Here is a 22,360-nt window from a genome sequence, read left to right as displayed (position 1 = left end):
CCGCAGGCTAGCTAATCGCCACGGGTCAGTGGTGGTCGGGCGGGTAAAGGGATCCATCAGATCCTTGCTTTCGTTGGTAGCGGCCCCGGAACATCCATCCATCCATCCATCAGCCTTTAAATTGGGGGAGCTTTGCGCTCCCATATCAAAATGTGTTGTTTGTTGCTGCTGCTCTTGTTTCTTCCTCCGATGCCCGGCCGGCCGCCAGTACTAGTACGTGCGCGCCATGCCGCATTGACATTGCAAAGCCTGCTTGCTGCTCGGCTGGGGTTCAGGACTTTCAGTCCATTCAGTGCCCACCTCCCTTTATTTGTCACTGATTGATTTGCACTTAGAAAAAAATGTGTTTTCTGAGGGACCGAAAAGGCGACCAGATGGGGGTGAATGGGAGCCGATCAAAAATTCTCGCAATTGAAAGCTCGGCCTATGATCCCAAGTTTACACCCAACCCTCGAGTCCTAGGTGAAGTGTATAGTAGCTATAGAGGTGCTACACTATCACAAAGCAACCCTAGAAACAAGCAAGAGCGACCGCGGAAGCAACCACGAAGAGCAGCACAAAAACAGCACGGTATAACTCACTGGTTGATCCGACGCATAAGTTTGAATGGCGTCGGTTCAACCGACGAGCAGAGCCGGCAGCAGTCAAAGCGAGCACCGGTTGAACCGATGCAGAGGCTTCAAAGGGCGTCGATTGAACCGGTGATAGAGCACCGGATGATCCGACAAAATCAAGCCCAATCGTCGGTGCAGTTATCTAGAGGGACTGCAAAATGACGTAGTGAACACCGGTTAAACCGATGCCAACATACCCTAACGTCGGTGCAATTGATTAGAGAGATCACAAGGCGAAAAGTGCTGAGCACCGGTTAAACCGACGTATGCAAACTTCAATACGCCGGTGCAATGGCAAAAACAGCACATAGAGACAGATATTTAGGTTTAACCGATGCTTGTGGAACAAAAGCATCGGTGCAACCAAGCCGAACGTCCAAAACCCTAAAGTACCAAGATCCTATACACCAGTTGATCCGACGCGGACAACTTCAAAGCGTCGGTTCATCCGGTGCTAGGAAGAACAGAGTCCAGAAACCATTTTCAGCCTGCGACCTTTGGAATCTTTGATGATTGAAAGATCAAATCAAGTCTAAAGGAGCTCAAATTTTGCAGCCATGATCACAAAGGACTTTTGAACATGTCCACGGAAGGAATCGACGAATCACTCCATAGTATGGGAGGAATCAAAGAATTACGATCAAGAACGGGGGTTTTCTCTAGAACGCCAAGAACTTCGATTCGAGTGGACTCGTGATTCCAGGGGTTGTAGCACTAGGCTAGATGTATTAGAGTCACTTCAAAGAGTCACGAAATCATCAAGAACCAAGCCATCAACTCGTGCTCATGAATCGACAAAGGAAAATCGAATTTCAAACAAACGAGGCTCAAGATGAACGAAATCGAAGTGAATTCAAAACCCCGGAGGGCACAAGGAGGGAAGGGCCTCCTTTCCCGATCAATCTCAGTACAAAACGTCTCAAGAATACATACCTCTAGTTCTCATCCTTGAGAGGGAGGAGAAGAACAGGGAAAGAGGTGGGAGGCGCTGGCTGGGGGAGAGTGGTTTGTTCCAGGCGCAAAGAGGTGAGGGAGAGAGGGGAGGGGGTATTTATGGTGCCCACGCAGGGGTCCAAAATACCCTCGGACTTAAACTAGAAACTAAAACGCCCGTAGGGGCTCAACCGAAAATATTTACATGATCTCATCCGACGGCCGAGGTTCTTTCTTCGAAACGAAGTCTTCTCCGCGATGCCGCCATGTCGATGAAGATCCGTTTCGCAGTTTTGAAGGGTCCGCGAAACCCGGGTAGGTGGCCGGTTTTGAGAAAACTGCCAAAACTCCACGCGCGGGAAGATTCCCGCCTCCACGCCGTGGCCTTAGACGCCGTTCCTGCCTCGGCCTTCTGACGGCCCTAGACGCCGCCCGACGGCTGTCACCTCCTCGCCCGCAGCGAGGCCCTAGACGCCATCGATGCCCGTCGCCTCCGTCAGTCCCGAGACCAACGCCCGTGCCTCCACGACTTGGCATCTTCAACCGCCGTCCGCCTCCTTGGTTTTGTGGCGCAAACCAAGAAACCCGCCTTCCGTCGCCGCTTGCGCCCTCGATCTAGGAGTGGACGCCACAGCTGCCGCCCGGCACGAGCTCCGGTCCCGGCTGCCCTTCACCGCCGTCCACCACACGGTCCATCGGCCACAGCACCTCCACGGCAGCTCTCCGTCGACACTTGACGCCCGTGTACCTGCAACCAAAGACCAAGCGCACGATCACACCACACGGTTGATAATTCACTCATCACTGTCAGGAGTGAGTACTGCTCATTCCTCATTTTAGTGAGTAGTAGTGTATAAGGAAACAATGGGCATATGAATTCGCCTGCATTTGACCGGCCGGGTTTGACATGTTGCGTCTGCTTTGTTTAGTGCTTTGGTTTCGGTCAACATTTTCGGGCAGCCTTGCACGCCACCATCTTCACTTCCTCATTCTACTACACGTTCCTGCTCACATCCTGGCCGACCAAACTCCACCAGCAGAATTTAGCACATGCCGCCACAGCACCCGTTGCAGGCAGGGTCGATCAGGGCATGGGGTGGTGATGATACTGATCCATAGGCAGAGGCAGGCATGTAACAAAGCAGAAAACCTGTGAAGAGCTTACACCAATCAACATACATAATGGGCCAATCATGTACCAAGTGTAGACGCAGAAAAGCTAAACCTTTTCGCTTAGCAGCAATGGCTTTCCCGGCCACTCACTCCCCTTTTCTCCTTGCTTAACAACTGCATAAATGAATCGGGAGCCCATCATGCGTCTCCCCCCAGGAAATCATACCAACCTTTTCCTTGTGCATGCCCCGGAGGCGCCTGTCCACTTTCATGGCCGAAAAGGCTGCGTGCCCTAGTTTAATCCCGCTACCTGAAAGGCGTTTCGTTCTACATTTGCGAGGGCGAGAGAGTGAGAGATACCAAACCCAACGCCGGGGGAAGAGATGGACGGGCGTTGAAAGGTGGGTGCTGGATGGATACACATGCAGATGCAGATGCAGAGGCACAGAGGCAGGGCACACACTAGCTCGTCAGGCCAGGAGGACAGAGGACAGCAAGTCGTTTCCCTGTGTCTCATGCTTTGATGTTATCTGGTCAAGGGTGTGCTCGATCGGCAGATGCTTTGTTTCAAGCAGCTCAACTGAAGTGACAGCGAGACATGTCAAAATTCCCAATTAATCTGTCTATTCCTGATCGATCTGTATGTAGTTGACGCCCAAAAGTGCAAATATTCAGAACATTGGCCCTTGTTGCCACGGTAGCAGCTTCAGCCTTCAGGTGCCAAACAAATTGAGTGTGAAAAATTGCTACTGCGACTGTACAAATTGCTTCATCTTTGCAGTCGAGCTTGAGAAATCAAGAATTCAAAATGCTTTGGTTTGCTGGAGCGAAGGGCTAGCACAACTTGCAGCTGCCACTGCAAGCCTGCAATCTGACTGTTCCTCGCACTGTAGCAGTGCACAATCACAGTACAGTGCTCTAGATTAAAACCCGATGAGTTTACTGGCCCAGCTACAGAATACAGAATCGTAACCTGCATCGAGCAGGATTAGAGGATGCTAACAGCAGAAGGTACAGGGGATTTCTCGAGGCCAGTGCATGCATCAGCCATCAGGCCAGGGAGGGGGAGAGCAAAGCAACCGAGGAAAGGAAGGAAGGAAGGAAGGCCGAAGGAAAAGACAGAAAGCCCCGCGCCCCGTGTGCGGTAGCTGCTGTTTTCTTGCGGAGGGGGAGGGCAGCGATGAGTGTACTCCGGATCAGCGTCATTGCGGGTATCGATCGGGTGGAGGAGGCGATTGCACACTAGCTTTTGCCTTGCCTCGCCTCTCCCCCTCATCCGCTTCCTCTCTCTCTCTCTCTCTCTCTCTCTCTCTCTCTCTCTCTCTCTCTCTCTCTCTCTCTCTCATCTCTCTCTCTCTCTCTCTCTCTCTCGGCTCCCAAGCTCCAGCTCTCAACCCTAGCACGCGGGTTATATCCAGAGCCTCCGGTCCCGTCTTCTTCCTCAAACCCGATCGATCGATCGCTGAGCTGACTCCAACCCGCTCCATGTATGGCAATTCCGCGGCACGGGCAGTACTAGTACGACGTACCAGCTGCTAGTCCCTTCAAGATTCAAGGGGGGTGGCTAGCGAGGTGCCGTCCCCACCGCTGCCGCCTGCCGGAGCAGGACAAGCACTAGCTGATCTGGGCGCAGCTGCAAGTACCACCACGGCGGCACATGCATGATCGGCCCGCCCGCCCGTGAGATCTGATCCTGCTGCGCCTGCGCCTGCATGCGCGCGAGCTGATCCGTCCGTCATCTTCATCCATCCACACACAAGCGTGGTAGCGGCTGCTGCTGGTAGCAGGCGAGAGCGTGCATCGAGAAGAAGATCTCGTATCGGTCGGGAAGATGATGCTCAAGGATCTGGCGGCGATTCAGCAGCAGCAGCAGCAGCACATGGCCGCCGACGAGAACATGTCCAACCTCACCTCCGCCTCCGGCGACCTGGCCAGCGTCTCCTCCCACCCGCTCCCGCCGCCCGCCAAGAAGAAGCGCAGCCTCCCCGGGAATCCAGGTACATACCATCTCAAATTCTCAAGTCAACCATCGCTCGGTGCAATTCCAATTCACGCTCACCGATGATCGAATTGTTGTTGCCATCATCAGACCCCGACGCCGAGGTGATCGCGCTGTCGCCGCGGACGCTGATGGCGACGAACCGGTACGTGTGCGAGGTGTGCGGCAAGGGGTTCCAGCGCGACCAGAACCTGCAGCTGCACCGGCGCGGCCACAACCTGCCGTGGAAGCTCAAGCAGCGCAATCCCAAGGAGGCGGTGCGCAAGAAGGTGTACGTGTGCCCGGAGCCCGGCTGCGTGCACCACGACCCGGCGCGCGCGCTCGGCGACCTCACCGGCATCAAGAAGCACTTCAGCCGCAAGCACGGCGAGAAGAAGTGGAAGTGCGACCGCTGCGCCAAGCGCTACGCCGTCCACTCCGACTGGAAGGCGCACTCCAAGGTCTGTGGCACGCGCGAGTACCGATGCGACTGCGGCACCCTCTTCTCAAGGCACGTCGTCGATCGACCTCCTCGCCGCCCATGCTCCATCTTCTTCGCAAGGCACCGCGATTAACCATGGCTAGGGGTGTGTGCGTGTGCGCATGACCGCGTGTGCAGGAGGGACAGCTTCATCACGCACCGGGCGTTCTGCGACGCGCTGGCGGAGGAGAGCGCCAGGGCGGTGACCGCGGCGGCGGCGGCGGTGGCGGGCCAGCACCACCCCGGGATGCTCTTCTCGCAGGGCGCCGGGGGCGACGAGGGCGCCGCCGCGGGCGGGCTGCACCTGCCGGCGGTGCAGGACCAGTCGCAGCCGCTGGGCGGGCACGGGATGTCCTTGCAAGAGCTGTGCCTCAAGAGGGAGCAGCAGCAGTTCGCGCCGGCGTGGCTCACGGCCCAGCAGCAGCACCTGGAGCTGCAGGCGGCTGGCTCCGGTAGCGTGGCCGTGTTCGGGTCGGCGAGGGCGCTGGACCCAGACTACATCGGGAGCTCCACGCCGGAGAGCACGGCGCAGCCGGCGGGCCTCGGGTTCGGGTTCTCGCCGTCGTCCGCCGCTGCCACAGCCTCCGCGCACATGTCGGCCACCGCGCTGCTGCAGAAGGCGGCGCAGATGGGTGCAACGCTGAGCCGGCCGTCGAACCAGGGCCAGATGGCGAGCACCCACAGCACCAGCACCACCAGTGCTGCCACTGCCAACGCAGCAGGCAACGTGCCCAGCACTGGCGCCGGTGCCGTCGGCTTCGGGGCATCTCATCACTTTGGAGCGGATGAGAGGACCAGGGCCGATCGCGACGCCGGTAGCGGCGGCAATGCCGCCGTGGGTGCCGGCGCCGGAGGCGGCAACGGCGGCCTCACCCGGGACTTCTTGGGGCTCCGGGCGTTCTCCCACGGCGACATACTGAGCATGGCCGGGTTCGATCCCTGCATGTCGTCGCCCTCGTCGGCGGCGTACGAGCAAGGGCACCAGAGCAGCAAGCAGTGGCATGTCTAGTCATCGGCTCAATCCCATAGCTCGCCATGGATGAATATTCATATCCAAGATGAGGTGCAGCATGCATGCATGCCCGACATTGCTCGATCTTGTCGGTCGAGATCGAACTTGGGGTAAGTCGGATCGATCAAATCCTCAGATCGCTTTTTTTTTCTTCTGTTGGCACTAGTTTTGATGTTCATTTGGGGGTATGGGCATTTCAATTCTTACATAAACTTCAAGGCGCTACATATATGGAAGACTTGGAAACGTTTATGCTACTATATATATCATAGTTGACTCGTGCATGTTCTTGGCCAGAATTTATACTGTATTATCCATCTGAAGTCAGCGGCTACTATACTTAATTTGTAAGCATTGTACGAAGCTCTACTACACGCAGTCCACCGTTTACTGGATAACGCTCTGATCTGATATGATGTAGATCCTTGCACGAATCTGTTCAATGCAAATAGACGTTCACGTTCAATGCCAACTTAAAATGATGTGAAACTTCAAACTTGGCATGAAGTTGAATAACATTATATATATGCTAGAAGTGAAAATTTATGAATAAACTTTTTTTGAAAAACTAAAATTTATGAATAAACTAAGATGGGCTTATTACAGCTATACCCTTTAAAATTCTTTTTGGGCGAATTCTAGAGTTTTGCATTATTGTCATGGATTTTTTATATCTATTTTGTAAGGAAAAAATGAATGCAGTAGTATCGTCATTACAGTACTGAGAAACATATCAATGTAAATATACAATGTTGGCTAAAATAAGTTACTTAATCAGTTTGGTACTGTGTGCATTTCCAATGTTTGGTACTGTGTGCATTTCCAATTCTCAACACATTTCAATAGCAATAAATCAGCAAAATTCTTTTCTTTTAGATAGAAGAAATGTTTCTTCTATCTAAAATAAGAGAATGTACCCTTCTATCCAAATCCAATTTGCATCGATACAATAAATCCAAATTCCAGATTCCAGCAGTGAATTAATGTACCCCTCATTTTTATTTATTTTCTTAAAAACGATTTTGGATAATCTCCAATGTGTAATTTTGTCTGCTCTTTTATAATAATATAAAGTTTGTGTTCAAATGAAATCAAACAAACAGTATATTGGACATATATTTATTTTCCACAAGAAATATTGGTGACATTTGCATATGCATGGTCATCAAGAATTCAAACTAGCCTGGTGATTATTACTGATCACCAGAGTGAGTTTAGGGTATCATATCATATTTTTCTGAATAAAGGTAATCATAATATTTTATTAGAGAAGCTCAAATAAGACACCTTGATTGTAGCTTGTAGATTAATTTAGTTTTGTACGTCCATACTGACAATTGCATTATTTTCTTCTTTGGAAAACCAATTCTCCAATAATATTACCTTTGTGCTCTATTACAGTATTACTTGTATTAACATGAGATTAGATAAAAGTTGCTGCGAATATATCTTATTGTTAAGAAGAACAAGCATACAGACATCTCTGATTCATTGATCAGCTCCATGAGAGTATGTCTCTTCGTGCTGAAAAAAGTAACCCGTTCAGTGATAAAAAGAAGAATTATCTGTGGTATAAGGAATGGGCATTGTATTAGTTAACTGCAGTGTACTAGCTAGCTTACACTTTTACCTTTTTCCTGGAACAAGATCGATCATCCAATCTCAGTTAGTACCAAAATTAATCCTCAGCCCATGCTTTTGAAAACTTTGTGCTGAAGAGATGGAGTTGCATCAACTTCCATGACTTTCTTCTGCTCTGCATGCATACAAATCAGTGAAAGCTTCTACTAGTGTATCAAACCTTTTGGGTGCGCATTCAAAAGGTTTTTGTGGGTGATGTGTTTGTCTGTTTCGAAAGATAGTCTTATTCACCTATCATCACACATGGAAGAGAAGTAGTACTACTTGCTACTACTAGCCAGGCATTGTAGTTTCTTGCCTTTTTTTTTCTTTTTTTAGCGCTGTTGTTTTCCATGTACACCATGATTGCACACATAGTAGAATTCTAGCCATGCAACAAGCATATCAAAGCAAGCGAGTTCCTTTCCTTTTGGCCCTTCCTGCCTCGGTGATGATAAATGTTTTTTGCATATTTACCCCTTGTCTTGTTCCGGGGAATCTCCATGATTTCATGGCAGCTTTTGATTTGTACCATGCATGAACATTAGCTTCAAATTGCCCCATCATTCAAATCTTGCTGGACAACTATGTTTACCGTTCTCTCTCTGGATGGTAAGTTGAATGCAATAATACAAAGGAATGCTGCTGGATGCTGGATGCTGGATGCGAGTTCTTTTTCTCTACTAGTAGCTGTAGACTGTAGTCTGTTGTTGATTTGTCATGCACTCATGCTGTAGCACTGGTAGCTCGCAGTCCATGGCCTACGCAGAGAGAGTATCGTAGAGTGGCGGGGCCGGCACCCGGCAGAGTGCGTGGCCGGCGGGGAGGGGCTTGCTGGCACTGTTGACATGTGAGGGCATGGATGAACATGAATGAGAGATGCTAGAGAGAGAGAGAGAGCGATGCACCGTATGGTATCCTGCAGGCGCAGCAGGCTTACTTGTAAGTTTGGAACGGCGCATAGACAAGTGCGTGCGTGCATGCCCCGCTTTCCACATCAAATATTCCGCGCATCAAAGTTTGGGCGTGCCTCCAAGGGCTACGCGACAACCGCGTCTTCACGTGTCCCTTTCCCAGTCAGTGCGCTGCGCTCTCTCTCTTCTCTCTCTGCAAACAAAGCTTGCATTGGCTCAAAATTTCGAAGGGTTGTGTTTAGTTCGCGAAAAGTTTGCGAAAAAGTTAATGTAGCATGTTTCAGTTTTATTTGGTAATTATTATCTAACCATGGAGTAATTAGTCTCAAAAGATTCGTCTCGTCATTTACAACCAAACTATGAAATTAATTATATTTTTTAACTACATTTAATATTATATGCATGTATCGTAAGATTCGATGTGATGTACGTCAGTGAAAAATTTTAGGATCTTTTCACGGAACTAAACACAGCCAAGAGGTATTCTTTTTCAGAAAAATAGAGAGAGAGAGTTTGTGCAGGAGTGCAGCATGCAGATGCCGATCTGTGCGATGTGTGTTGTCAACGGGGCCAGGGTGTGGTGGTGATGAGGACGAGTGCACGCTCTTCCTCGGTCAAAGACACGACAAGCTCGCACGGCTGCATCCATGCAGCCCACATACTCCGTATGCTACGTACATTTACATGCAATCACTTTACTATTTTTCCTTGCCCGATTCTAGAGAGAGGAAGAGACGACCCACAATATCACCTGGCTTCATCCAGTGTCATTGCTCACGGATCAAGTCATGGAGGAGCCAGCTAGCTGCTGAGAGAGAGATCATGAGAAAGAGAGAGAAGAGCCGACCGTCTTAGAAAGAGAGATGGATCATGAGGGAGACAGCGACCGTCTGTACATGGCGTGGCAATCGGGACGCGCCCCATCTTTGCAAATCGCAAAGCCTACTCCTCGGCTCCTTTCTCTCGCACGCTTTCTTTCCTTCTGGGGTCCTTGCATTGCGTCGACGCGTCGGAAAAGGTCGCTGCTGTGCTCGGCGTCCCTCACGAGGCCGTGGCGGCAGCCCTTGTTCTGTGGGGTTCCTAGCCCACCACGCCCTGTGTCGTCTAGAGCCGCTCAAGCACCACGCTATAGCAGCTACCAGCTACCACACTGCCCCAGCTCTCCCCAAGCAGCCTGATCTACACTCTACGTACGGCTCCGCTCCTCTATCCTCCATGCCACAGCACGCGCCACACTGCACCGCCTTGCATCTGCAATTCTCGTGTTCCTACTACTCCTACCTCCTGGATGCCTGTGCACGCTGCTGCGTGCATCTGCGTCTTTTTTTTGTTTTCCCGATGTTATTTTTAATTGGTGATCATGACAGAGCGAGCATGGTGATCCTATGCGTGCGGACATGCGAGAACCGCCCAATTTAATATTATTTTAAACGAACCGCCAGTCATTATCTTCCAAATGAGAGTTAACACGTGCTTGCCAGAGAGCGTGCCACGTGTTACCCCATATCTAGATACACGAATAACCGACACGTCATTCGCCTAAAATAATATTAAATCCGGTAGTCCCGGTATGTGCTATAACATACGCCCAGAATCAGCATATACACATACCGTTTACAATCGAATACATCGTCAATGAACCACAAAGAGCAGTTTTACATTACCAGAGTTCAAAACTTAATTTTACAAGTTCAACATAGAAAGGTTCAAACTAATCTCCATTACAAGCCTTGGGCTCACGGAAGCCACATTATACAGAAACTTAAAAATTATTATATTTACATGTTCTCACGGAGTTCTGCTGCGAGAAAAACTAAAAGATAATGGTGCCTTGCTCAAGGACACCATCACAGCCTCAACGACCTACTCCTCCCCCGCACCAGGATCGGCGGGGTAGAAGTGGCCGAATACCGCTTCTGGTTCACCTGCAACTAAGTTTAGAAGCAACCTGAGTACAAAGGTACTCCGCAAGACTTACGCGATTAAATAAATAAGGATCATGCAAAGGCTCAAGTAAAGACTTTAGGGTTAAGTAATTATTGCATAAGCAGGAGCTGTCTAGACTATCACCTAGCAAATTTAATTAATCTTGCCCAACCCCCAGAATATTTTAGTTGATTAAGAGAGAGTAACATACTCAACATAAGGTCATCACTATGACATGAATCCAAAGCCAACAACACCGAAACTCTCTATGAAGAATTCGACGAACCAAGAGCTTGCTCATATCCGAGAGCGCGGCAATTCGAATTGATTATAACCTTGCAAGGGTGTACTACTTTACTCACACGACGCGAGGACCATGCGACTCACCCAACCGATCACGTCGGGCAAGTGGGTACTCACGTCAACTGTTCCCAACAAGGCTCAACCGTTGAGGGTACGCCCAGCTTGCGCGTGGAGACTTAGTTCCACCGAGGACATCTCTAAATTTTCCTATACATAGTTCCACGCGGGGACCCGCTAAGCCTCCATGCATAGCCTTTGGTCACGTATCTGGGACCGGGCCCCAATGGTTAAGTCAAAGAAGGTAATTGGCTCATCCGTACCATTATATTGGATATGTGGTAGCACGGAAAGATGCTCAAGGCCGATGGCATCCACTCGGTCCTTAATCGATCCAAGCAGACTATGCCCATGTGACTTCATTCTCTAGGCCCTACCATTCCGCTCGAATCTCGGTACTACCACTTCACTAACAACCAAACCAAACCAGTGCGATCAAGGGTAACCGGTAAATGTGATACTGTAGCTGTTCTTTCTAGTAAGCAAGATGAGTATTCTAAGCAGAGCTAAGCATCTAGTCAAGTTAAGTAATTATCTGACTAACAAGTGACAAGGACATGGATAAACCAATCAAGGAAGGACAATGCATTAAAGTGGGTACAAGAATGCAATACGTACATAATTTATATACCCAACATTACCCGATGAGATAACTAAACTAATCAAATTAAATAGGTGCAAGGAATTATGCTTAGCTGCTTGCCTTGATTAGCTTCAGGCCCGACCACGAACTGGCCTCCGGGTTCGGGCTCAACGGGCTCGGTGGGCTCCACAGGTTCGACCTCCGATGGTTCGGTCACTAAAATGCATGAATGAGGTGCATGTATTAGTGCGATGCTATCCTTATGCATAAAATAAAATGCATGAAATGATATGCACAAAAATATATACATGAGATAACTTTTGGATATGCAATCCTGACAAAACTGGAGGTTCCGGCCTGACAGGCACTTGTCAGGACAAAACTGGAAGTTCCGGTTTCTAAAACCGGCGGTTCCGGTTTCAGCTGGACTTTGCCAAGGCGTGCGCGGCGCGGCGTGGACGCGACCACGGCGCGCGTGCGCGCACATCGCGCACAGCGACGGCGCAAGGCGGCGTGGCGAGGCAGGGCTGGAGAGGGGCAGAGAGCGCGCGCACGGCGTGTCCCAGGCAGCGGTGAGTCTCACCGACGGCGGCACAAGCGGAGGAGAGCAACGGCGGGGCGGCGCGACGACGAACGGCGGCGGCGGGCGGAGGCGCTCGCCGGCGGGCCTGCACGGCCAGAGAAAGGGCCGGATGAGGAGGGGAACGGGTCGAGGAGAGGGAGGAGATGCTCCCCAAGCGAGGAATCGAGCCACGGCTCACCGGAGACGACGAATCGACGGCGAGGGCGGAGCTCGGACGGCGACGGCAATGGGGGACGGGGAAGGAGTTAGGGTTTGGGCAAAGGGGCGGGTCTAGAAGGACGAGGAGAGGGCAAGCGGATGGATAAGGACGCACACGCGGAACGAGGATCGCGCACGCGCAGAACGAGGATCGCCGGCGGCGGGGCAACGTGCGGCGCGCCGCGATTCGTGCTCTGCCCACCGGAGCAGAGTAAAACCGGAGGTTCCGGTTTTTAAACCTGGAGCTTTCGGAATTTTAATTTTTTCAAAACCTGGGATATTACAAGACCCATCGATAATCGATTGAGATACAAACACCGCGTTCGGCAGGCTGGAGCTGGAGGCTGGAGCTGGAGTAGTGTGAGAGAAAAACATTGTTACCTGGCTGGAGGCTGGAGACTGGAGCTGGAGTGGTGTGAGAGGGAATTAACACAGAAGACCTAAACTTTTGTAGCCGTTGACATGGGAGCTCGAGCCGGCATTGGCTACTCACCTGCTAGCTACCGATCGATCGAGAGGCGCCATTTCTGTCTCGGATGCTTCGTCCTTACGGGGCGGAAAAGGAGTGCATGTCTCCCTCCATGTGCCTGCTTTGTCTTTGACAGTGTTGTTGCATTGGAGAAGAGAGAGATCGATCGAGTCCCCAAGTTTTTTTCCCTAATGGTTTGGTATCCGTGTGTCGAATTGTCGGTTTAGGGCTGACTGTTTATTGGTCGCCCCCACAGGTATCGGTGCCTTTCTTGGTTGGATCAATTTTTTAAGCGTGGTTTACGCACATAAAGTTAGTTTGACGATTCAGTAGACATCGCCTGTCTTTGTTGGAGTGGTGGTTGTCAGAATCTTCTCGTACAGTACAGTGGAAGATTATCTTTGCTGGTGCGAGGCTGACCCTTGCTTAATTGCCTTAGTTTTACAAAAGTGTTGTTTCTGAAAATTTCAGACACAATATTCATCCTAAAAAATAATTTTGTTACTCCTAATTACTTCTATCAATTATGATTGAAAAGTGTATTATTTATTTGGTTCTCTGGATTCTCAATGAATGCATATGTATTGGCACTACAAAAGTAACATCTACTATGTATTTGATTGGCTCTATACGTTTTCCTATATAATATTTTCTTAGTACATAGTATTTCTTTAATTAGATGAATCTCATTAAAAATTAAAACAACTCTCTTTATGATAAAATTTGAATGCTAGAACAACCCTTATTTTAAGGGGTCAGTTGGATCCATGCCACTACAATTTCTTGAAATTGGATTTCATGTTGAAATCCATGCCATTGATTGGCATGATTTTCAACATGAAACCCAATTTCACGGGAGTTGTAGTGGCATGAATCGAATTTTCTCTATTTTAAGACGGAGAGAGTAACTTATTAGTTTTATATTCCAGATTTAAAATTTGAAATATCTGGGATGTGCAAAACATGCATAAAAAATTTGCCTAGGTTGTACGGAGGCACAACGAACGCACCCTGTAGGTTGTTTTGTTTGAGAAGAAGGAAAATTCTATCGATATCACACCGGCATCTTTTTTAAGCCTATATCAGGGCAACGGTGCAAATTGTGAGCATAGCGGGCCGTGATTTTTCTCCTTACAGAAAAGAGATTAAGTTTGTGGGTCGTCGTCTGGGCCCAAGTAGGGCCATCGCGTCTGACTCTGCGAGCCCAGCCGCGCGTTGCGAGCCCACTCACCCACCCACCCCTCTGAAAAGCTACTGAATTCCACGAGTGGCCGTCTCTTTCTGCAAGCTTTATCACTCTCCGCTTGCATGGCGCTTGCCTAATTTGTTCTAAATTTGCAGCATCCAGCCCACAACTTTTGTTATCCTCCTCAACTGAAGCACAAAGTGAAACCTCGAGAAAAAAAAGTGAGAAAGCGGCCTTCGAACGAAATCAGATTGACCCTGTCTCCAATGACTTGGACAGATAGCTCAGTAGCCAATTCTCATGCTACAGTATATTCTCAAAGTGGGGGAAACGGACCTGCAAATATGTGTATTAACGGCTTGCCTAGAATATGCAGTTATGCTAAAGAATCCTCACCAAATTAGGATCATTCTCAAGAATTTTTTTTTCTTGCAAACACAAGGAACTTAACTGGAGCAACTAGTCAGAAAAAGAATCTGTCATTCTCATTCCAGCAAACGTCAGTTTACAACAAGTCTGTCGAAATCCACAAGCCCAAAGAAACGTAGTCTGAATCTATACACATCAACAGCCCTAGTAAACAACTGACAGGATTAAAGATTAAGCACATTTATACTACTAGATAAACAAAAGAAGAACTCAAAAAACTCAAACTACGAAGCTGTAAACGGAAGAGAGGCATCAGGGTTCTGGAGTATGGTCACATATGCGGTTTGTAACCCATCGATTCGAAGGTAGATCACAGCAGTCCACAGCAGAGCAAATTAAACCTCCAGCAGTCCACAGCTCAGGCTGCACTCTGCTACTCTGATGAGATCCTCAACTACAAAGCTTCTATCTCCAGATGCATAATTTACACTAGCTCAGCTTGAAACTCCTTTATTCCCAATCAACTGAATCCCTGTCTTCACAAAACCAGAAGATGAGCAAAAATTTCTTCACCTGCCACTGTATTGCGAGCGTGTCTCATAATCTGGTGAGAAGCCATGCTCGCTCATGCTCCCCCTTGACAGGCTTCGCAACCTCTGCCAGAACGTCCTGTTCTTGCCGGTCATCAGTGGGCCTGAACTGGACTGCTTGCGGAAAGAGCCTGAGTTAGCAGCAGGAGTGAAGACTGGCGTGGAGCCAAATATCTCGGATATCAGCACTCTCTCTGCTTCCATTCCAGTGGCGTCATAAACTGCTGTACTATGCATGGGCAATTCCTGGCTGAATCTTCCTGATGCAAGGCAATCATCACCCTCGCTGCACACTAGTTTTAAGGCCTGCACTACTTCACCCATGCTGGGGCGGTGCGCAACCTCAGGTTGTACGCACATTGATGCGATGGCAGCCGCTTTTGCTACATTGTCCAGTGGCACATTAGGGCCAAGAAGTGGATCGACAGCTTGGCGTAGGCTCAGAACATTTGTTAGAAGGGGCCGAGCCCATGCGACTAGGTTTTCTTGCCCTGCAGGCCGAGACATGTCCACAGGCTTCCTGCCAGTAAGCAGCTCAAGCAATACAACTCCATAACTGTACACATCACTCTTTACAAGGAGATGCCCTGTCATAGCGTACTCAGGTGCAACATAGCTGAGAAGAAAGCCAAACGATCATGTTTTTGTGTAAACGTATTCATGCAAAAAAGTGATGGGGATATGGTTCATACCCGAATGTTCCCATGACACGAGTGGAGATGTGCTGGTTGCCCTCCCCCCTCGCAGTCCTGGCTAGTCCAAAGTCTGATACTTTTGGTGTGAAATCATGCTCCAGAAGAATGTTGCTTGACTTGAAATCACGATGAATCACACAAGGGCTTGAATCTTCATGTAGATACGCGAGTGCTCGTGCTGCCCCCAGGGCTATCTTCATACGGGAATTCCAATCAAGTGGAGCTGTCTCACGATCCGCTCCTACAATGAGCAAACAGAAAAAAAAGAAGAAGTAGGCACTGCTTAAGTCAATTCTTGAAACTTCTACATAAAATTTATCATGCAAATACATACCATGCAAATGGGATTCTACACTGCCATTTGGAATAAGCTCGTATACCAGACAGCGTGCATTCTCCTCGATGCATATGCCTAACAACTTGACCAAATTCCGGTGGTGCAAACGGCCCAGCATCTCAACCTCAGCCAAGAACTCTCGCTCACCCTGGCCATCATATCTCTTCAGAACCTTCACCGCAACCGTCGTTCCATCTTCAAGTGTGCCCTGGTAGACACATCCAAAGCCACCTTCGCCAAGTACTTTTGAATCATCAAAGCCATTTGTGGCCTTGTCAATCTCAGCAAATTTGAATGTTTTTGCTTGCCCTGTGTATGTTGCGATACTTGAGCCCAGGGAACCTGACGGACCAGAAGGTGAACTATGGCGACCAGCACCAGCTAAAAGCATGTGACCAGTGCCTGCAATTATTTGAGATGTTCGAGAAGGAAAATTAGAGCTGGCTAAAGTGGACTATTATTCTAACAAGAACATGTAACAGGATGTGGAACTGCAGAGAAAGCCTTTGAACTGAAAAGCTTATTGCAAGCACTGTTGGCTGGCATTTTAAATAAGAATTTACTCTGAAAAGCAATGAGAAATAATATTTTCTTATTGACTATAAATTCACTGTGAATTCCAACAGCAAATTGGCATCAGTTCACTAAAAAAATAGTAACATGTTATTCCGCTAAGAATTAAAGAGCTAATGTAAACTATATCACAATTTGGTGCAACTATGGAAATTAGCAGACTATCAACACATACCAGATGACCTAGAAAATTTTGGAAGTACACTATGTGCGAATCCTTGAGCTGTGTCACTTGGACCCCTGAACCTGAGTATCAGCAACCATGCAGCCAGACAGCAAAAAATCAATGCTATAATGGTAGACAAAACAGCAATAGCGATTAGGCTGCCGTTCACTTTTCTCTTGGGTCTTCTTATATCGACCCCTAGAGGCTTCATTGCCCTTGCATTTCTGTTGTTGCCAAATGCCCCATCACCAACACCTTCTGGTGCTGAAGGTGGTGAAGGAGGAAGCCCTGCACAAAATTCATATTTCTTGGTAAGAACTAGTGGTGCAGAATTTTTCAACATGTTCAACAAATGAGATGTGCATGATTTGTTTGACACTGCATTGCCCACTATATGTCTATGCGAGCAATAATAGATTTGACAGTAAGAAGAACACCAAATACAAAATGAGCAGGACACTAGCAGGACCACGGACCTGGATATACAACATAGAGAATCTCATAGTCCCCAAAGACTGATGATTTTAAAGAAACTTTTTTGCTCCACAAGCTTTCAAATGCTGAAAATGCTGTAGCATTGTCAAACTTCGCTTGCATTGGTACTAAATCAACAAGAACCATTGTTTTGTCAGGTTGATCACTGGCAACATTTGCACCCATCACACGAACCTGCCTTTGTGCCATGTTTACCCCAGAAGATACCTCCTCAGCAAAATCAGAGACCAACGGAAAGAATGAATAAAGGTCAACACTTAGACGAATTCCGACTCTGATTGGTAGAACACAGGCACATGGGGCTCCCGCAGGTGGATCTGTTAGAGGCTCAGGGCATGATAATGAATTGCAATCTGCATTTCACAGGCTCAAGATGTAAGAAATCACTAATATCATACATCATACAGGTAATATTAGATCCGATTTGAAATGATGAACGTACGAGAACATATATACAAAAAGTGTACCTGAATTAGGTGGTGGTGGAGGTAATGCCCAAATGGGATGAGCTGATGGTGCCTTTGGCTCTGGCAGGGGAGGGATTGGAGGCAGAGTAGGAGAAATATGATGCCCTATGAAATTCAGCAGTTTGGAATTTTGTATTGACATGAGGAAAAAGCATTAACAAGCGAGGCAAAGAAACAAGGCCATCAACATACTTTTCTTTCCGTTTGTGGGACCCCTCGATGATGATGGCGAAGGAGATGGGGGATGTACAGGAAAGCGTGGATGTCCTGGACAGGAAAAAATATACATGAAAGTTGTCAGCATGCGAAATGAATACAATGTATAGACAGACATTAGCTCAGACTACCTTGAGGCATTGGTGGAGGTGCATGGTGATTTTGCCTTTTAGCCCCAGTCTGTCTTGGAGCTCGTGAGATCTCGGGCCCTGTAACGCATAACCTTTTAGATCCATGATCACAGCTGACAATATTTAGGCTGCAGGTGTAAGTGTATTTTCAGACCTTGAGCGTGCGATGGCGGGAGAGATGGGGCAATTGATGGATTTGCTACATTCTTGGGATTCTTGGTTTTCCATCCCCGAGCATGAGATCTACTAGTGGGTGCCGATTTGGGAGCTAAACTTGGTGGTGAGGGTTGGGCATGTGACACTGATGAAGCATTCTTCGGGATTGAAGGCATGTTTGTGTTCTGGGGCAAAGGACTTGTTGCAGGCGCAGATCCTGAAACAAGGAATTTTGGTTGACAAGCTACATTGTCATATACAAGTGGAAACAGCCTAAATTTAACTGAGATTACCTGTAACGTGTGATTTGTGAACTGGGAAAGTTTGACCAGTGGATTCCTTTGGAGGCGATGCCTGTGGAACGTGATGCTTCTTGAGATTTGCAGGAGGGGAAGTATTTGCTGGGGGCACTGTGTTTCCTAGATATTAACAAATATTCAAATATTTAGAACAGAAGTACTGAAGAAACCATAATCAAATTGATGAAATCAGGTAACTTTATCCTCACCACTCTTATGCTCAGTATTTGGAGCCTCTGCCTGCTGTCGCGGCGCTTGTACAATAACAGGTGATGCAATCGGGGGATTTACACGTGGAACTGCTTTTCAAGAAATGGGAAAATGAGAAGGGATATGGAATCTGAGTGATTTGATCTACTTTCAGGGAAAAAGTTTACCTGAAGCGGAAGGAGGAATAGCAGGAAAATTTCCTGAAGGTGGGTATGGCGGAACGTCATTTGCTGGAGGGGGCAGTGCAGGGGGTGGATGAGGCGGGACTACAAATATTTTTCGTTAGTGAGGTGCGATCTATGCAGAAAGAATTCATGAAATCAAGAATCAGTCAGAATATACCTGAACCAACCGGCCTATTTGGTTGATTGTTCACAGATGGAGGTGGCATGACAGGTGGATTAGGATTGAGGGCAATAGATGGAGCAGGAGCCTGAACAGAAGGTAGCACTGCAGGTGTTCCAGGAAGAATTGGCGTGGGATTTTCAACTGAAGCTTGTGGAGGAGCTACTGGTGCAGCAACCTCAACATTGGGATCAGGAGGTGCAACTTCAGTTGGAGGAGGCGCATTATATTCTACAAAATATATGTTAGATAGGTACACATCAGGATGAAATATCATATCTAGCTGCAGGGCCAACAACAAAATTGAGGAAGATGAGCTACCTTTAGGGGAAGTTACTGGACTCGGGGCTTTTCGCGGCTCAGTGGGAGCAGCAGGACTAGCAGCTGACTTCTCTGGGGAAGGTGCTGATCGAGTAGATGGTGCTGAAACAAAGCAATGCAAGGGCTACAGTAAGATGCTGATTATGGTCTGAGAACATAATGTGATGCTGTGTTGGAAATTCAGAGGTACGGAGGTACCTGTTGGAACAGTTACTGGACCAAGAGCAAATGCAGGTTCAGGAGGGCTAGAAGTTTGTCCTTGGTTTGCAGGGGAATTAGTGACAGCAGGAGAAGGGGCCAGAGTAGTACCTACAGCAAAGAACACAAGTTCATGGCACGGACTGCAATTATGTAAACTAGTCTATCAACTCGTGCTCCCGCACCGACTAATTAGAAATAATATAAGAATGAGATTTATAATTATAGTTATCTATCTCACGCCTTTTTTCATCTAATAAATATTCTAACACATACTCTAAAATATATATTTATCATTATCAAATTACAATAGATTTTATTTTGCATCACATCTCCATATGTATTCAATATATATTTAGTTAAACTATTTGTTTGTGAATTGGTATTCTTATCTCTTCCATCGTATATGAAGATATGGTGACATATATCGTGGGTAGTATTTTTATATAAGTAATAATATAAATAATAAATTAATAATGATAGAAATAGTAATTTTAGAATTTTATATTGGTGCACCTAAAATTATATAATTTATATTCAGATTTAGGAGTAATTTAACTTGTAATAATAATGACATAATTGAATAATTTATGTGCAAAATTAGGAGAATATTTGTATTATTCCTATAATGGCAGGTGGGTAATTTACATAAAGGTTAGGGGTTACTTTAGATTTTTTATAATAGCAAAGGTGGGTAATTTAGATATATTTTTTATAATGGCAAAGGTGGTTAATTTAGATACATGTTTAGGGGGTTATTTTAGTGTATTTTCATAATGGTAGAGGTGGGTAATTTATTAGAAAAGATAACAGATTCGATGGTTATTATAATTAGAGTTGTTGGATTGATGAGTGAATGTTTTTTATTTTTGTGAGAATTTATAAGATTTCTCTATTTTTTTTAGAGTGTCCACCTAAGATCTTAGGTGGCTTCATGTGTAGCCTCCAATTAGTAAATCATCAGGTTAATGGCAGAGGAAAATTACCAGATCTGTGTCACTACCTACCGTACGTGTTGCATAACAAAGAGCAATGATGATGCAAGTACAGGGCATGGAAATGCCCGTCACATTTATGCGAAAAGAATCAATACGCAGTCATCCCAAGCATTTCAGTGAGAAAGCTACAGCCTACAGCAAGCCAGGACGAGAGCTAGAGCTGCCAAGCTACCGACATTGCAGCATGCCAGCATCCATCTTAATTAAAATTGAGAAACAGAAATTCCATTTAATTCTAGCAATTTCAGAGCATCCACCCCCACAATTCACTCAAATTCTGAAATAAAAGCTCAGAACCGCAATTCCTCAGCCGTAGATCAGTTGAACAACACATGCATTGCAGAGAAAATAGTCGATCCAGAACTCGAAATTACTCCGACAAAACACACAATATTCTGCTGAAATTGCTCAACCGAGTCTGGGAAGAAAACACCGGAGAAACAGCCCCGCCTCCGCAATGCTAAGCCTCAAGCCACCAGCTGAGCGCCATACACTGCCCTCCCCGAGAAACGAGAGCAAAGGGGGGCAGCTTAAATTGAAAAGACTTTTGCAATGCGTGAAGCTGCGCTCACCTCTGGATCCAAGAGCCGAAGCAAGAAGAAGCGCCACAACAGCGAGAGTCCGCATCTCGTCCCTCGCACGCGCCGCCGCCGCCGCAGTGTGAAACAGCAAGCCCAGCAGGCAGCAGCAGCCCTCAATGGCGCCACAGATCACAACGACGCCGGCTCCGCCGCGGCGCTGCTCCTCCCCCCGCAACCGCAAGAAGCCCCTGAAGCGCAGCAAGACGACGGAGCCTGACCAACATTTTGGCAGCACGCCATGGAGGACACCAAACCCATGTGGAGGAGGAGGAGGAGGAGGAGGAGAAGGCTGGGCAGTGGGAGGAGGAAGAGGGGAAGGTGCCGCCCCGGAGGCAAGAGCAAGACAGCGCCACCAGCAGCACCGCCTGTACAAGTACCAGTAGCAGTAGCAGTAGAGCGAGCAGTGGTTACAGGGGAGGGAAAGGTGTGGTAGTAGAGTACTAGTCGCTAGTAATAAATTACTAGCATCCTCCTCTCCTACCGACCGAAAAAGAAAAACCCTATGAGTACACACACAAGAAAAGGAGAAAGCTTTGTTTGAAGGGCAGTGTTTAGATTTGTAAAATGACGGTAAAAAGAGTCACATCGGACACTGTGTCATACTGTAGCATTTTTCGTTTGTTTGTGGTAATTATTATCCTACTATGACCTAATTAGGCTCAAAAGATTCGTCTCGTCGTGTACATTAAAACTATGTAATTAGTTTTTTTATTTATCTACATTTAATGCTTTATACATGAGGTAAAAAATTTGATGTGATAAGTGAATAGTGAAGTTTGGAGAGAGAAATTTTGGAACTAAACACAGCCAGGAAGAAAAAGAAGCTAATCCAGGGGGCGCAAGAAGCAGTAAACTAAACATTCCTGGCTTCCACCCCGCACCCTCCTCCTCTCATGATCTTGGTGAAGGGCCGTGCAGGGCACATGCTGGGATCACTAACTAATCCCGGGGGATGAAGGGACGAACAAAAGGGCGGGAGGGAGAATCTTGGTTGGGTGTAGGCGTGAAGCCGCGGGGTAATTATTGAGCTGGACCCGCATGGAAAGATGCAATCTTTGGGTAATTAATCCGGGCATAATGCCATGCCAGCCCACGGCGTGCCCCCCCCCCCCCCCCCCCCCCCCCCCTCTCGCTGTAGATTCCTGGCCGTGGTGGCGCGAGGGTCAGGTCAGGTGAGGTGACCTCGCTCGTCGTCCGGCACCGCCAGCCTGGCCAGGGATTAGCCCCGCGCCGCTGCGTTTAC

At 47.8% G+C, this 22,360-nt stretch overlaps 2 protein-coding genes across 2 annotated transcripts; one reads left to right on the top strand and one right to left on the bottom strand.

Moving 5' to 3' along the window:
* The first annotated feature begins 3,957 nt into the window (after window positions 1-3,957).
* On the top strand, window positions 3,958-6,434 carry LOC120675643 (protein indeterminate-domain 7-like). Its single transcript, XM_039956848.1, has 3 exons — window positions 3,958-4,657; window positions 4,750-5,149; window positions 5,258-6,434. Exons 1-3 carry the CDS (start codon window positions 4,492-4,494, stop codon window positions 6,126-6,128), a joined length of 1,437 nt encoding a protein of 478 aa, XP_039812782.1. The 5' UTR covers window positions 3,958-4,491; the 3' UTR covers window positions 6,129-6,434.
* A 7,996-nt stretch (window positions 6,435-14,430) lies between these two features.
* LOC120673420 (receptor-like serine/threonine-protein kinase ALE2) lies at window positions 14,431-21,540 on the bottom strand. Its single transcript, XM_039954245.1, has 16 exons — window positions 21,109-21,540; window positions 19,539-19,649; window positions 19,341-19,442; window positions 19,017-19,250; window positions 18,842-18,940; window positions 18,674-18,763; window positions 18,459-18,584; window positions 18,164-18,382; window positions 18,010-18,087; window positions 17,855-17,929; window positions 17,663-17,767; window positions 17,177-17,548; window positions 16,710-16,988; window positions 15,959-16,363; window positions 15,622-15,865; window positions 14,431-15,545 (listed from the first exon to the last, which is right to left on the bottom strand). The coding sequence occupies exons 1-16, from the start codon at window positions 21,161-21,163 to the stop codon at window positions 14,909-14,911; spliced, it is 3,231 nt and encodes a 1,076-aa protein (XP_039810179.1). The 5' UTR covers window positions 21,164-21,540; the 3' UTR covers window positions 14,431-14,908.
* Window positions 21,541-22,360: the final 820 nt, after the last annotated feature.

This window comes from Panicum virgatum, chromosome 5N (assembly GCF_016808335.1).
Source record: "Panicum virgatum strain AP13 chromosome 5N, P.virgatum_v5, whole genome shotgun sequence".
NCBI lineage: Eukaryota > Viridiplantae > Streptophyta > Magnoliopsida > Poales > Poaceae > Panicum > Panicum virgatum.
The sequence above is the reverse complement of the archived record's forward strand: the minus strand, read 5'-3'. Positions and strand labels throughout refer to the sequence as shown.

What these genes read in the sequence shown, in the direction of transcription:
- LOC120675643 (XM_039956848.1), top strand. Translation starts at nt 4,492, where the DNA reads ATGATGCTCAAGGATCTGGCGGCGATTCAGCAGCAGCAGCAGCAGCAC. An exon ending in CAGCCTCCCCGGGAATCCAG is followed by an intron (nt 4,658 to 4,749) that starts GTACATACCATC and finishes TGCCATCATCAG; the next exon opens with ACCCCGACGCCGAGGTGATC. An exon ending in TGCGGCACCCTCTTCTCAAG is followed by an intron (nt 5,150 to 5,257) that starts GCACGTCGTCGA and finishes CCGCGTGTGCAG; the next exon opens with GAGGGACAGCTTCATCACGC.
- LOC120673420 (XM_039954245.1), bottom strand. Translation starts at nt 21,163, where the DNA reads ATGCGGACTCTCGCTGTTGTGGCGCTTCTTCTTGCTTCGGCTCTTGGA. An exon ending in TTCGGCTCTTGGATCCAGAG is followed by an intron (nt 19,650 to 21,108) that starts GTGAGCGCAGCT and finishes TCTTTGCTGTAG; the next exon opens with GTACTACTCTGGCCCCTTCT. An exon ending in TCTCTATGTTGTATATCCAG is followed by an intron (nt 16,989 to 17,176) that starts GTCCGTGGTCCT and finishes AATTTTGTGCAG; the next exon opens with GGCTTCCTCCTTCACCACCT.